Source organism: Megalobrama amblycephala, linkage group LG11 (genome assembly GCF_018812025.1).
Source record: "Megalobrama amblycephala isolate DHTTF-2021 linkage group LG11, ASM1881202v1, whole genome shotgun sequence".
Classification (NCBI taxonomy): Eukaryota; Metazoa; Chordata; class Actinopteri; order Cypriniformes; family Xenocyprididae; genus Megalobrama; species Megalobrama amblycephala.
Window position 1 is genome coordinate 29,372,167 of NC_063054.1, and position 12,049 is coordinate 29,384,215.

General features: G+C 37.6%; 1 protein-coding gene across 4 annotated transcripts; it reads left to right on the forward strand.

Annotated features, from left to right (window-relative positions):
- Positions 1-2,294: 2,294 nt before the first annotated feature.
- Positions 2,295-8,487, forward strand: heca (hdc homolog, cell cycle regulator). Of its 4 annotated transcripts, none has more exons than XM_048207323.1 (4): positions 2,370-2,861; positions 4,420-5,532; positions 7,735-7,889; positions 7,984-8,487. In XM_048207323.1, exons 1-4 carry the CDS (start codon positions 2,669-2,671, stop codon positions 8,146-8,148), a joined length of 1,626 nt encoding a protein of 541 aa, XP_048063280.1. In that variant the 5' UTR covers positions 2,370-2,668; the 3' UTR covers positions 8,149-8,487. The 4 variants fall into 4 exon arrangements, with proteins under 4 accessions (XP_048063278.1, XP_048063279.1, XP_048063280.1 ...); XM_048207324.1 differs by having other exon boundaries at positions 2,387-2,825; XM_048207321.1 differs by having other exon boundaries at positions 2,295-2,861; positions 7,735-8,487.
- Positions 8,488-12,049: the final 3,562 nt, after the last annotated feature.

Sequence of the window (12,049 nt, forward strand, 5' to 3'; positions counted from 1 at the left end):
GTCCACTGGATGCACACTTCAGAATCTGTTTGAATCAGAATAAGTTTGCCTACTCTTTTATGAGTACTGTGAATTTGGACATACTTATTTTGTCACATACTGTTTTTCACCTACTATATAGCAGGGAAGAATGGGATTTCGGATGCAGCCAGAGACTTCATCAATGATTAAATAGAGAGTATGTTTAAAAATATGAACTGGATCATCACCTGGATTATGACAGTGGGGAAAAATAATAAAATTGACAATAGAATAAGCTTAATTTTCTTTTTTATAGATAAATATATACCTCAACATTTTCCAATTTGTAACATGTATATGGATTGTGTTGCTGTCTTTGATTTCTGTCTTGTGATGGTTCATCTGCTTTGGGAATGGCTGGAGACAGTTTATTTAAAAGTGCAATAAACTCTGTCATATAAATACATGAACTGTATTTAAGACACTTTATCTTTCAAATTAATGGCCAGTACTAAATTATAGACCTGAATGGTGGAATTAAAAGCTGTTTTTAACTTTGAAATAAATGAGCCAAGCTTAAATGGACTTTTAGAGATCTGATTTTGAATTTTTAATTCAAAGTCATTTTCACCTAAAATGGTTCTTTGTAGGACTTGAAATAGTTCTATTTTTGGCATATTTAAAACACTAGTTTATCTTTCAACAAGGTTCCTTGTAGTACACTCTAAAAAAAAGGTGCTATATAGCACTAAAAGTGGTTCTTGGCTCGTAATCATAGGGGAACCACTTTTGGTGCTATGTAGTACCATATCTTTAAAGGATCTCTACAGCGCCTTTGTCAAATGGTGCTATGTAGAACCCATAAGAGGTGCCATATCGCATTTTATTTCTTCAACAAATATGGTGCTAAACAGCACCAACAGTGGTTGTTTGGCTCGTAAAGAACCTTTAAAGGGGCGATTAGTCCACTTTCAAATAAAATTTTTGTCATGTCATCCAAGATGTTCATGCCTTTCTTTCTTCAGTCGAAAAGAAGTGTAGCTTCAAAGGGCTTTAAACGATACCAGACGAGGAATAAAAGTCTTATGTAGTGAAACGATCGGTCATTTTTGAAAAAAATGTAAATGTATATGCTTTATATAAACAAATATAAACGCCTTTGTAAGTGCTTTCGCCAAAACCGCATTTCTGTATTCTTCAAAAAGTTTACGCTGTATGTCCTACGCCTTCCCTATTCTACTTACGGAACGAACGCAGCGGCAGTTAAATTTTTTCCGTAAGTAGAATAGGGAAGCCGTAGGACATACAGCGTAAACTTTTTGAAGAATACAGAAAGCGGAAGCACTTAAAGGCGATCATTTGTTTATATAAATCATATACATTTAAATTTTTTTCGAAAATGACCAATCGTTTCGCTAGATAAGACCCTTATTCCTCGTCTGGTATCGTTTAAAGCCCTTTGAAGCTGCACTGAAACTGTAATTTTGACCTTCAACCGTTTGGAGGCCATTGAAGTCCACTATAAGGAGGATAATCCTGGAATGTTTTCATCAAAAACCTTCATTTCTTTTTGACTGAAGAAAGAAGGACATGAACATCTTGGATGACATGGGGGTGAGTAAATTATCAGGAAAATTTTATTTGAAAGTGGACTAATCCTTTAACAGGTCCTTTGTACAGCAGTGGTGCTATATACCAGTGTTTCTCAAATGCCAGGGGTCCTTATAAAATATCTGAATATGAATATTTGTATATTTTGATATTTTCCCATAAAAGAAGAAGATAATATATGTATAATATAACTGACGATATGACTGAATATTGGACAGGTCAATTAATGTAAATTAATACTTGATTGCATTTGGTCATCACAAAGACATTAATGATACCAACGAGCCAAAATTATTCTGGGGTCCTTGAGGACGGTTCTAAATATGACGGGGGTCCATTCACTGCTATATAGCACCTTAACCACCCCAAAGAACCACTGAAGAACCATACAGGGGCTTAACGGGTTCTGTATACGTTAACGGTGCTATATAGCACCTCAGTCATCCCAAAGAACCAGTGAAGAACCACTGAAGCACCAAGATTTGGTGCTATACAGCACTTAAAGTGGTTCCCCTATGATTACAAGCCAAAGAACCACTTTTAGTACTATGTAGCAGCATTTTTTTTAAGAGTCTACAGCTGTGGAAAACCATTCTTTACCAGGTTCTTTGTAGAACTTCTCTAATTGCATCTAGCTGAGAAAAGAATATTTTAGGTTCTAATTAGAACCTTGATTTAACCTTGACCTGCAAAATTAAGATAACAGCTCAAATAGCATGTATATCACATATGTGACAAAGCATTTTTGTTTTTCTAATAATTTTAGCAATGTGTCGATGATTTGCTCGGGACTCCCTCAGTCTGTGCTATTATTAACTCCTAGCTCTAGGTCTGGATCAGAGATGGAGGCGGGGCCAGAGGAACATTCTCTCTTCAGAGCAGGAATCAAAACAAGAGAGGGACACGCCTTCTTCATGGTGTACCTCTGCTGTCAAGACTGCCTGCACAAATCTGGAGGATGATGATCGAACTGTAAGATCTGCATCTACCGTGCATTAATTTTCGCAGTGGATTCGTCAAGCACCCTCGACATGATATCCGCAGAAATGCTCGGTGGCGGTCGCTGACAGGCTGCATTCATACTGAGCGCTCCATTATGCCCAACCAAAAAAGCAACAAGGGGAAGAGAAATAAACGCACGAATAGTAGCGGGGACGAGCAAGAAAATGGAGCCTCTGCGTCTGCGGTTACAGGAGGAACTGCCTCGGTGTTGACTGGAGCGACAGCGGGTCCGCCGAGCGACAACAGAAGCGGTAAGAACGTCACTTCAGTGAATGTTCTATCAGACGGTACGTTTCCCTGAAAGTGCGCGCGCGTTACCTTCCTTCTAATGTTCTCTCACTTGCAGCAACTTGTTTTGTGTGCGTGTCATCAGAATTGTTACGACATTGCCTGGAGATTTCAGTGCTCTCACTTATCGTCCTGCACTGTAAGGTGGTTGTGTAGGCCTTGTTCAAGGGTAGATGCACTTGGCATGGAGTTGCATGTGACCAAATGTTGTGTGTATGTCGTGTAATGGCATGTCATATCACCGTAATGATGTGCAGTTAGAGTGTTTAATAATGCATTGTATGGCTTTGGCTCCTGAGGTAATGGAAGTGGTGTTCTAGCTTTGATTGACAGCTATGAATAATGGAATGTAAGGGCGCAGGTAATCAAAGCCCTTTCATATTTAGTAATACAGCAGGATATATTTTAATAGATTTTATTCATAATTTTATTATTATTATTTATTTATAAGTAACTCAAGTACGTTTCAGACAAATTGTTCAGTTAGTTTGTATGTCTTCAACAAACACAAATTGTTAAAAAAAACTTTTTTGTGTCATTAAGCAATGCATAGACTGAAATCTGTAAGAGGAGCCGAGCAACAGGGCTTTTCCATATGTGCTCAAACGTTCTTTAAGTAATTTTTAAAGTTTTAATTTTAATAAGGCGCGCACACTAGTGAGAGAAACCCACTCAAGAGCGATCACTGAGCTAAAGAAAACACCAACATGCTCTTTTCTGCAGCTGAATTTAGACAATTGCTTCAATTAATGAGAGAAAACAATCATTTCGCTTTATGCCTAACTAGTCTGGTTTGAAAGGTAGTGAACACTTAAAAGTGTTGTGATTCAAACAGAAAAACAGCACTCTTGAAATGCTGCTGTACAATCAAATTTGGAGACTGGAACTGTCTGTTGTATAATTGTCTCTCATGAGACACACACATACACACTTCAACTTCATTCACAGGAATGTTGCGTAATATTTTTTCTTTTTGAGTGGGATTTGCACCCACAGAGTTATTATAAATAGAAATGATGTATTGAATGTACTGACATTGAATTCTGCCAGTGACGCTGCTTGAATGCAGTCTATAAATACTGTAGATGTCCCTTAATAAATTTTGTGAATTTTTGCTTTATTCTAATGTCTCCTGTATTTTTTTCATGTTTATTTATTAATTCTGTCATTACAGTACAATACATTAACCAAATGTAATTTAAAAATATCTATTTATTTTGTGTATAACATAAGCCGTTGTAATCTGCATTAAAGATATTTTCCCTTAAAGCAACAGATCATCCAGAAATATAAGTTCTGGCATCATTTCCTCACCCTCATGTTGTTCTAAGCTCCTTCCTGGAGTTCAAAAAAAGATGTTAGGCTCTGTCACCAATTACCTTCATTGCATCTTTTCTTCACCTGCAATGAAAGCAAATAATTCTAACATCTCTTTTTCTGTTCCACTGAAGAAACAAAGTCATAAGAGTGAGTAAATGATGAAAGAAGTGTAATTTGTATGTGAGCTATTCCATTGCATTAAGCTTAAGTTAATAAAATCTCCATTGTGTTTGGCAGAGGCCACATGTGCCACCCCATTAGTGTGCAGTCTGGGCCGTCCCGTTGACCTTGAGAAGGACGACTACCAGCGTGTGGTGTGCAACAGTGAACTCTGCCCCTACGGCAATTGGATGCACCTGCAATGCTTCTATGAGTGGGAGAGCAGCATCCTGGTGCAGTTCAACTGCATCGGCCGGGCCCGCAGCTGGAACGAGAAGCAGTGCCGACAGAACATGTGGACCAAAAAGGGCTACGATTTAGCCTTCCGCTTCTGCTCCTGTCGCTGCGGCCAGGGACACCTGAAAAAAGACACTGACTGGTACCAGGTGAAACGCATGCAGGACGAGCGCAAGAAAAAGCTGCCAGAGAAAGGGAGCGGGAAGCCCAGCAGTGGTGCCTCCTCTGTAGGTGGTGCTTGCGGCGGAGGGGGGCCGGAAGCTGCCGATGAGCCTAAGAAAGGGAAATCATCTGCGAGCCACAAGTTAGCTCACCGTGGCTCCAGTCAGGAACTGTCTCGCAGACAATCGGCAGATTGGCAGAACTCCCAGGAGAGATGTCACGCCGGTCCTCCCAATGCCGTCGGTGGGGTTTCCCACGGCCTCCGCTCCCCATGCGAATCCCCCACTCAGTCCCCCCCGTCAGGCTTCGCCTCCTTTCCCCCCCAGTCCCTCGGTGGCCCGCGTAGCTCGAGGCACCTGGGTGAGTTTCTAAAGAACGCGGTTCATACAGAAGGCCACAGGAAGCATTTGCTGTCCGGAGGTGGGGTGGCACGTGGGGCTCACTTTGAGCAGGGAGCCGCCAACATGTGCCTCCCTCGGCTTTCTCCTGGAGACAACCCTGTGCAGTTCCTGAGGAGGCTGGATCTTTCAGAGCTGCTCACACACATTCCCAGACACAAGCTCAACACTTATCATGTGCGAATGGAGGACGATGCCCAAGCTGGGCAGGGAGAGGATCTCAGGAAGTTTATACTCTCTGCGCTCAGTGCGAGTCACCGCAATGTGGTGAACTGTGCCCTTTGCCATCACACCCTGCCCATCTTTGAGCAGTTCCCTTTAGTGGATGGAACGCTGTTCCTGAGCCCTTCACGCCATGATGAGATCGAGTATGATGTACCTTGCCATTTACAAGGTGAGTGAATCCACTATTCGTACTCAAAAAGGGGTGTTTCTCTTCAAAATATTAGAGTGGAAAATGTTAAAGTCCCCCTGTAGTTTTATCCCTTAAAAGTAATCTTGGATCACCAAAGTGACATTAAAAAAAAAAAAAAAATTCTTTGTGCCTTAAAATAGCTTGAATATAACTCTACACGCTTGCTTCATTTAGTATACGCAGATCTATGAATATGCTAATTAGCTCCGCCTCCACTCACACGCACAAGCTCAGAGATCCACTCGGTCAACTTACTGAGGTAAACACTGCACAATGGTATCGCTTTTTACAACATCGGACACATAATAGTAATTAATTTGATTATCTTTTTGCTTGACTCAAACAGATAATAATGTGTTGCTAATGTTACACAAACCTTGTTCCTGTTCGCAAGTCATACAGCTTGTCTTCTGAAAATCAGTATCCATAGAAACGCTTTGAACAACTCAGAAAGTCAGTGGAGGAAGGCATATTTATCATTACATTGTAATATACATCATACACCCGCTATATTGCTAAATCTACCCGATTTTTTATATCAAGAGAAAAATATACTGGGATAACCTGGCTTCTCTTGAGACTTCTCTGTTTCAGAGCGGTCATAGTTAATGATATGCTAAACCCCGCCGGCACTTTGACGTGATTGGTTACAAGGTAGTTTGTGACGTCAGAAACACCAGCGATTTCTAACCGCATTTTTAAAACTGTCTTTAGATCACAGCCGTTTTAGAGAGAAAATACTTGGCAATTGTGTTGACTTATGAGTTTACACATGGTTTGTCTTAAAGCATATTAAAAACACCACACAGACATATAAACAACATTAAAAACCTGATTTTCACCACAGGGGGACTTTGTTATTATTCATTAGTGTCCCATAAACTTCCCAGCTCGCACAGCAAAGAATATCTTTAGTAATCTAAATGGTTTCATTCATAAATTACAATGTTTTAAATTGAACTTTAATTCTGTTTATATTCAATTAAAATTTCATTAAACAAGTTTCTTTTCACATTTTCAGTGTCTCCAAACTTTGTTGTGCAGTCACTTCAATGTCATCAATGCTTAAGATAATTTTATGACATTTATGACATTTTATATTTAAATAATTAATAATTGTACCCAATGTGTTTTGGAGAAAAGCATTATTTCATAATGAGAATCCCGCATACTTTCATTTGTTTTACTTCAATGAAAGACTAGATTTTTGTGAATTTTTTGCATTAAAAAATATAATTATGTTAAGTAAAAATATAAATTAGGGACACATGATTTATGAGTACCATATCGGTTACTGGATGATATTTGGAGATTTTTTAAAATTTTATTTTACCAGGCTGATATTACATATTAAATGGTTTCATGCTCACTTATCCTATTTTTACATTTAGATTACCTTTGCCATCATCTAAAACTCAAAGTTAATCTTTAAAAACACTAATAATTTAGTAACACTGCTAAATGTGTTTTGAGATCTCTAGCAAATCTCATAATGAATATTCATTTTCATAATTTTGTGATGCCTAAATTCAATTGTAGCATATAAAATATTTGACTTTAGTATTTTATTTTTTAACTTATGTTAAAAAAAAGTATAGAATTTTAATATTGTCCATTTATTGGTTATCAACCATAACAAATTTGACAGACAAATATGTAGTACTGATTTATACGTAGTAATGATTTCATCAATATTCCTTAAAAAAAAAATCAGTTATTGGTTCACATTATTTTCATTGAATCTGTCTCTTTTTCCCTGGTTAGAAAAGATTGCATTGCATTTACACCATTCATTTCTGATAAAATAGCAAGAACAGCAAAAACCTTTCCATTTCCAGCTTCACCATTTTTATTAAATGATGCTGAGCTGAGTCAGTTGACAAACTTTGCATGATAATTATTTTCCCATTGCAAAAACAATTCAAGCATAGCATTTGAGAATTAAATGCGACTGTTGCTGAAGACTAAAACAAAGACATTTTGAGGCAAAGTACCGAATACATAAATTAAGTTGATTGGGAATAAAAAGTAATCCTTTTCTTCTTGTAATAAAGAAGCAAAGCAGCTGTGACAGATAATAATGCTTTGATCATGGCATACCATTAAATCCCTATTAGAATATATTTTCATGAATTAGAGTCTAATTGCAGTTTTAAAGGGTTTTCTGTTTATGTTCTAAAGGGAGGCTGATGCACCTTTATGCCATCTGTGTGGACTGCCTGGAAGGAGTACACAAAATCGTGTGTATAAAGTGCAAGTCTAGGTGGGATGGAAGCTGGCACCAGCTGGGCACAATGTACACATACGACATACTGGCTGCATCGCCGTGCTGCCAGGTAATGAATCTGTTAGTGCTCATAAACTATATAACATATCATTTTATATTTTATATATATATTAGTAAAATGTCACTACTCTCTTTCTGCCTAGGCACGGCTCAACTGCAAGCATTGTGGGAAACCCGTTATAGACGTACGTGTGGGCATGCAGTATTTCTCCGAGTACAGCAATGTACAGCAGTGTCCTCACTGTGGCAATCTGGACTATCACTTCGTAAAGCCATTCTCCTCGTTCAAAGTTCTCGAAGCTTATTGACAAAAGTTGCATTTGCATGCTAGTATTTTTTCCCTGTTTTTTCTATTCATAGAATTACTTATTTTGGGCTCTTGTCGACACTTTGTGTGGGATTAGTTCTCTTTAGGAACAAAATAGAAAGAATTAAAGCATACAACGTTACGTCGGAGAGCGTATCTTTTGTTAAGAGAAAGAGGGTGTGCTTTTGCGTATATTCTAACGCCATCCTTGAAATGTTTGAGCTTGCATTTAAAAAACAAAGCAACAACAATACTGTGACAAGTGAATGTATCTCTGTATGCCAAATTTGCTCTTTTGTACAAAAAAAAAACAAGAAAACAATAAAATACATAAAAGGAACCTTCCTTTTTCACAGAGTAATTATTCCATGGCTTGGTCAGTTTTTTTTTATTATTATTATTTTTTTTTTATCTCATTTCGCCCAGGGCCTGTCTACATAATTCCTGTTTTCCATATCAAATAGTAATGCTCAAAGAACATCATTATTGCAGATGAAGCAGCTTCTTTGATAAAGCAATGAAGAGGCGCTCTCATGTGGACAACCTTTGGTTTGTGAATCTTGGAAGACAAAGCTGTTTATTGAGTGAGAGAAATAAATAAATCAATCCTTAGATAAAATTTGGATGTGCTAGAATATTTAAAAAAAAAAAAAAAAAAGATAAATCTTGTACAAACAGGAACAAAGGCATGTTTGTTATTGTATAATGATAAATCATCCATATAAAATTCATACTACAAGCATCTATAATTGTCAGTTAACATTTACCAGACAATTAGATCTGCTGGCTTGTTGTTGGCCATGATTTAGCACATATTTCTGCTAAAAAATTAATATTTTAAAGCCTCCTATAGATAACATATCTCATGGGGATTATATCTATACTACCATACAGAAGCCAAACACAGTAGCTACACATTTTGTAAAAAAGTAAATTAAAAAAATTAGTTGACAAAATGGTCTTTTAGACTATCATTTGACTTGTGAAAATGTAGTGGGAAAAGTCAGTTAAAAAGCAATTATTGCATGGTGTATTAGGGTAGAGAGTAGGGACACACCAAACCGCCACCAAAGAACTAGCACTGATAAAAGCTGACTGTGTTGTCGCCTCACGTCGCCTGCCTTAGGGCTAAAATACTGCATGTGAACACACAGAGAGAAGTACAGCTGACTGTCAACCAGCATGCGCGTTCTGAGCCTGCGTGTAAGGAGACCACTGTCTATTTTTTCATATATATTCGTCAATATTCGTAATTCAGAATTATTACCCCCCTAGTATTGGTATTAGGATTAGGGGTGGGGTTAAAGGGTTAGTTCACTCAAAAATGAAAATTCTGTCATTAATTACTCACCCTCATGTCGTTCCACACCCGTAAGACCTTCGCTCATCTTCGGAACACAAATTAAGATATTTTTGATAAAATCCGATGGCTCGTGAGGCCAGTTAACTTAGACTTTCAAACGCCCAGAAAGGTAAAAATATATTTAAAACAGTTCATGTGACTACAATGGTTTAACCTTAATGTTATGAAGCGACGAGAATACTTTTTGTGCACCAAAAAAAAAAAACCTAAATAACGACTTTATTCAACAATATCTAGCACTCATCACTGAACTAAACACTGCTTCATGAAGCTTCGAAGCTTTACGAATCTTTTGTTTTGAATCAGTGGTTCGGGCACTGCCAAAGTCATGTGAACCATTGAAATTTCAAACACTTTTGACGCAATGAAGTCTCGTTTGCTGAGATCACGTGACTTTGGCAGTTTGAGATAATTTGATACATGCTCTGAACCACTGATTCGAAACAAAAGATTTGTAAAGCTTCGAAGCTTCATGAAGCAGTGTTTAGTTCAGTGATGAGTGCTAGAAGCTTCGAAGATTTGTAAAGCTTCGAAGCTTCATGAAGCACACAAAAAGTATTCTCGTCGCTTCATAACATTAATGTTGAATCACTGTAGTCGCATGAACTGTTTTAAATATGTTTTTAGTACCTTTCTTGGCATTTGAAAGTCTAAGCTAGCTCTCAATGCAGGCCTCACGAGCCATCGGAATTTATCAAAAATATCTTAATTTGTGTTCTGAAGATGAACGAAAGTCTTAAGGGTGTGGAACGACATGAGGGTGAGTAATTACAGACAGAATTTTCATTTTTGGGTGAACTAACCCTTTAAGATTAGGCAATCAGGTAGCGACTTCAATGAGGGGGTAATAATTTGGCAGGGGGTCGAAATTCGAAAACAATTTTTTGTGCTTCAACTCATTCACTAAACTGAACAGCCAATCAGAGTTCTCTCTCGCCCTATGGCGATTCTACATGCTGAATCGGCCCAAAAAAAACAGACGGTGTCCGACTTGAGCCAACGGTGCAGGACACACCGGGAAAACTTAATAGGCTGACGCTTAAAAACGGTCTGACGTTGCCCGACGGCCGATCGTCGGCTTGGTGTGTCCTGGGCTTTACTTGTTTTTAGAGCAGTATTTATCTGACAATGAGCAGTGTTCACAAAGACAATGTAATTCAAGATCAGACAATCTGAAGTGTGTTGTCTACACAAAGCCTATAGTAAACACCATTTTTTAATGCATCTGTATTTTATGCTTCAGGCTAAAGGTCAAGTTAAGTACAGACCCGCTGGCTTCCTCATTGCCATAACTGCAGCTTCTGATACAAATTCACATTCTGTTAGAAGCTGGGACTGCCTGCAGGTAGCCTATAATTCGGTATTCTCTGTCTTGCTCTGAATCTTAAATTTTTTAACAAATTGTGGTTTGTTCCAACAGAAGAAACGTGTTTGTGTCTGCTTGTCTATTTATTTAGGACAAAGGTGGCTTCTTTGTGCACAAGCCGAACCAAAATATGCCTAAATTATATATATTCAAACCTGCACTTAATATGTATACAAGGTCTGTGAGGTACAGGATGTGTAACCCAGAGAGGAAAATGATGCAACAGCATTTATATAAATAAATACAGGTCAATACATCTACTTGCAGGTATAGACACTGAATCATTCTGAACAGTGTAAGCATGAAAGCAGCTTGCCTTTTTAGGCTGTTGCCATGGAAACTGCTGCTTGGGTAAAAATCATGGTGTGCAATAAGAGTTATTGTATGCTAGTGGACAGCAGTTAACATTATTATTTATCACAAATTCCCTAAAAGATATTCCAATATAACTTATGGTTCTTTGTTATTGTTATTGTTAATGCTAGGGCTGTGTTTTGACACATTTCACGATTTAATTCAGTTTAGATTCACAAGCTTGTGATTCGATTCTGATTCAGTTCGATATGGATTAATTTGGATATACATCAGGTATAGTACATGGCAACGTTTCTCAAGAAAAGACAATCTCTCAACTAATGCTGTAAACTATACAGGGAGTCAGCTGGTACATTACTAATTTTGAAAGTTAAAATTGACTGATTTGTAGCCTATACAAACACAAATTACATATATGTAAAAACTTTATATAATAATAAAGTAATAATATTTCAAAAAACGAATTGAAGTAGAAACATAGCCTAGTAATTATAAAGTTAGTAGCCAACGTTATAATTATTACAGAATTGGGCTATGTTTCTACTTCAGTTCGTTTTTTGAAATATAAACGATGGCTGTCATAAAAAAAAACAACAACGACGGATTTATTCAAACAGCCTACATTAAATATTGAAGAACAGTATATATGTAATATGATGTATATATTTAGCAAAATGCCTCTTTCTAGAGTTCTTTTTCTAGCTGACTATCGAGTTTATGGTCCCTGAATGGCTTTTCTGAGGTAAATGTGGTGTTACGTGACATGTTCTCAAGTTTTTTTATTGACGTCTTTCCGCGGTTCAAACACACTGACTGAACGATTACATGAGACATGGTTCATTTCAGTAAGTTGTAGCT

Excerpts from the sequence above, each read along its gene's own strand:
- heca (XM_048207321.1), top strand. The coding sequence starts at position 2,669 with ATGCCCAACCAAAAAAGCAACAAGGGGAAGAGAAATAAACGCACGAAT. Across the intron at positions 2,862-4,419 it reads AGTGAATGTTCTATCAGACG|AGGCCACATGTGCCACCCCA; the intron begins GTACGTTTCCCT and ends TGTGTTTGGCAG. Across the intron at positions 5,533-7,734 it reads TGTACCTTGCCATTTACAAG|GGAGGCTGATGCACCTTTAT; the intron begins GTGAGTGAATCC and ends TATGTTCTAAAG.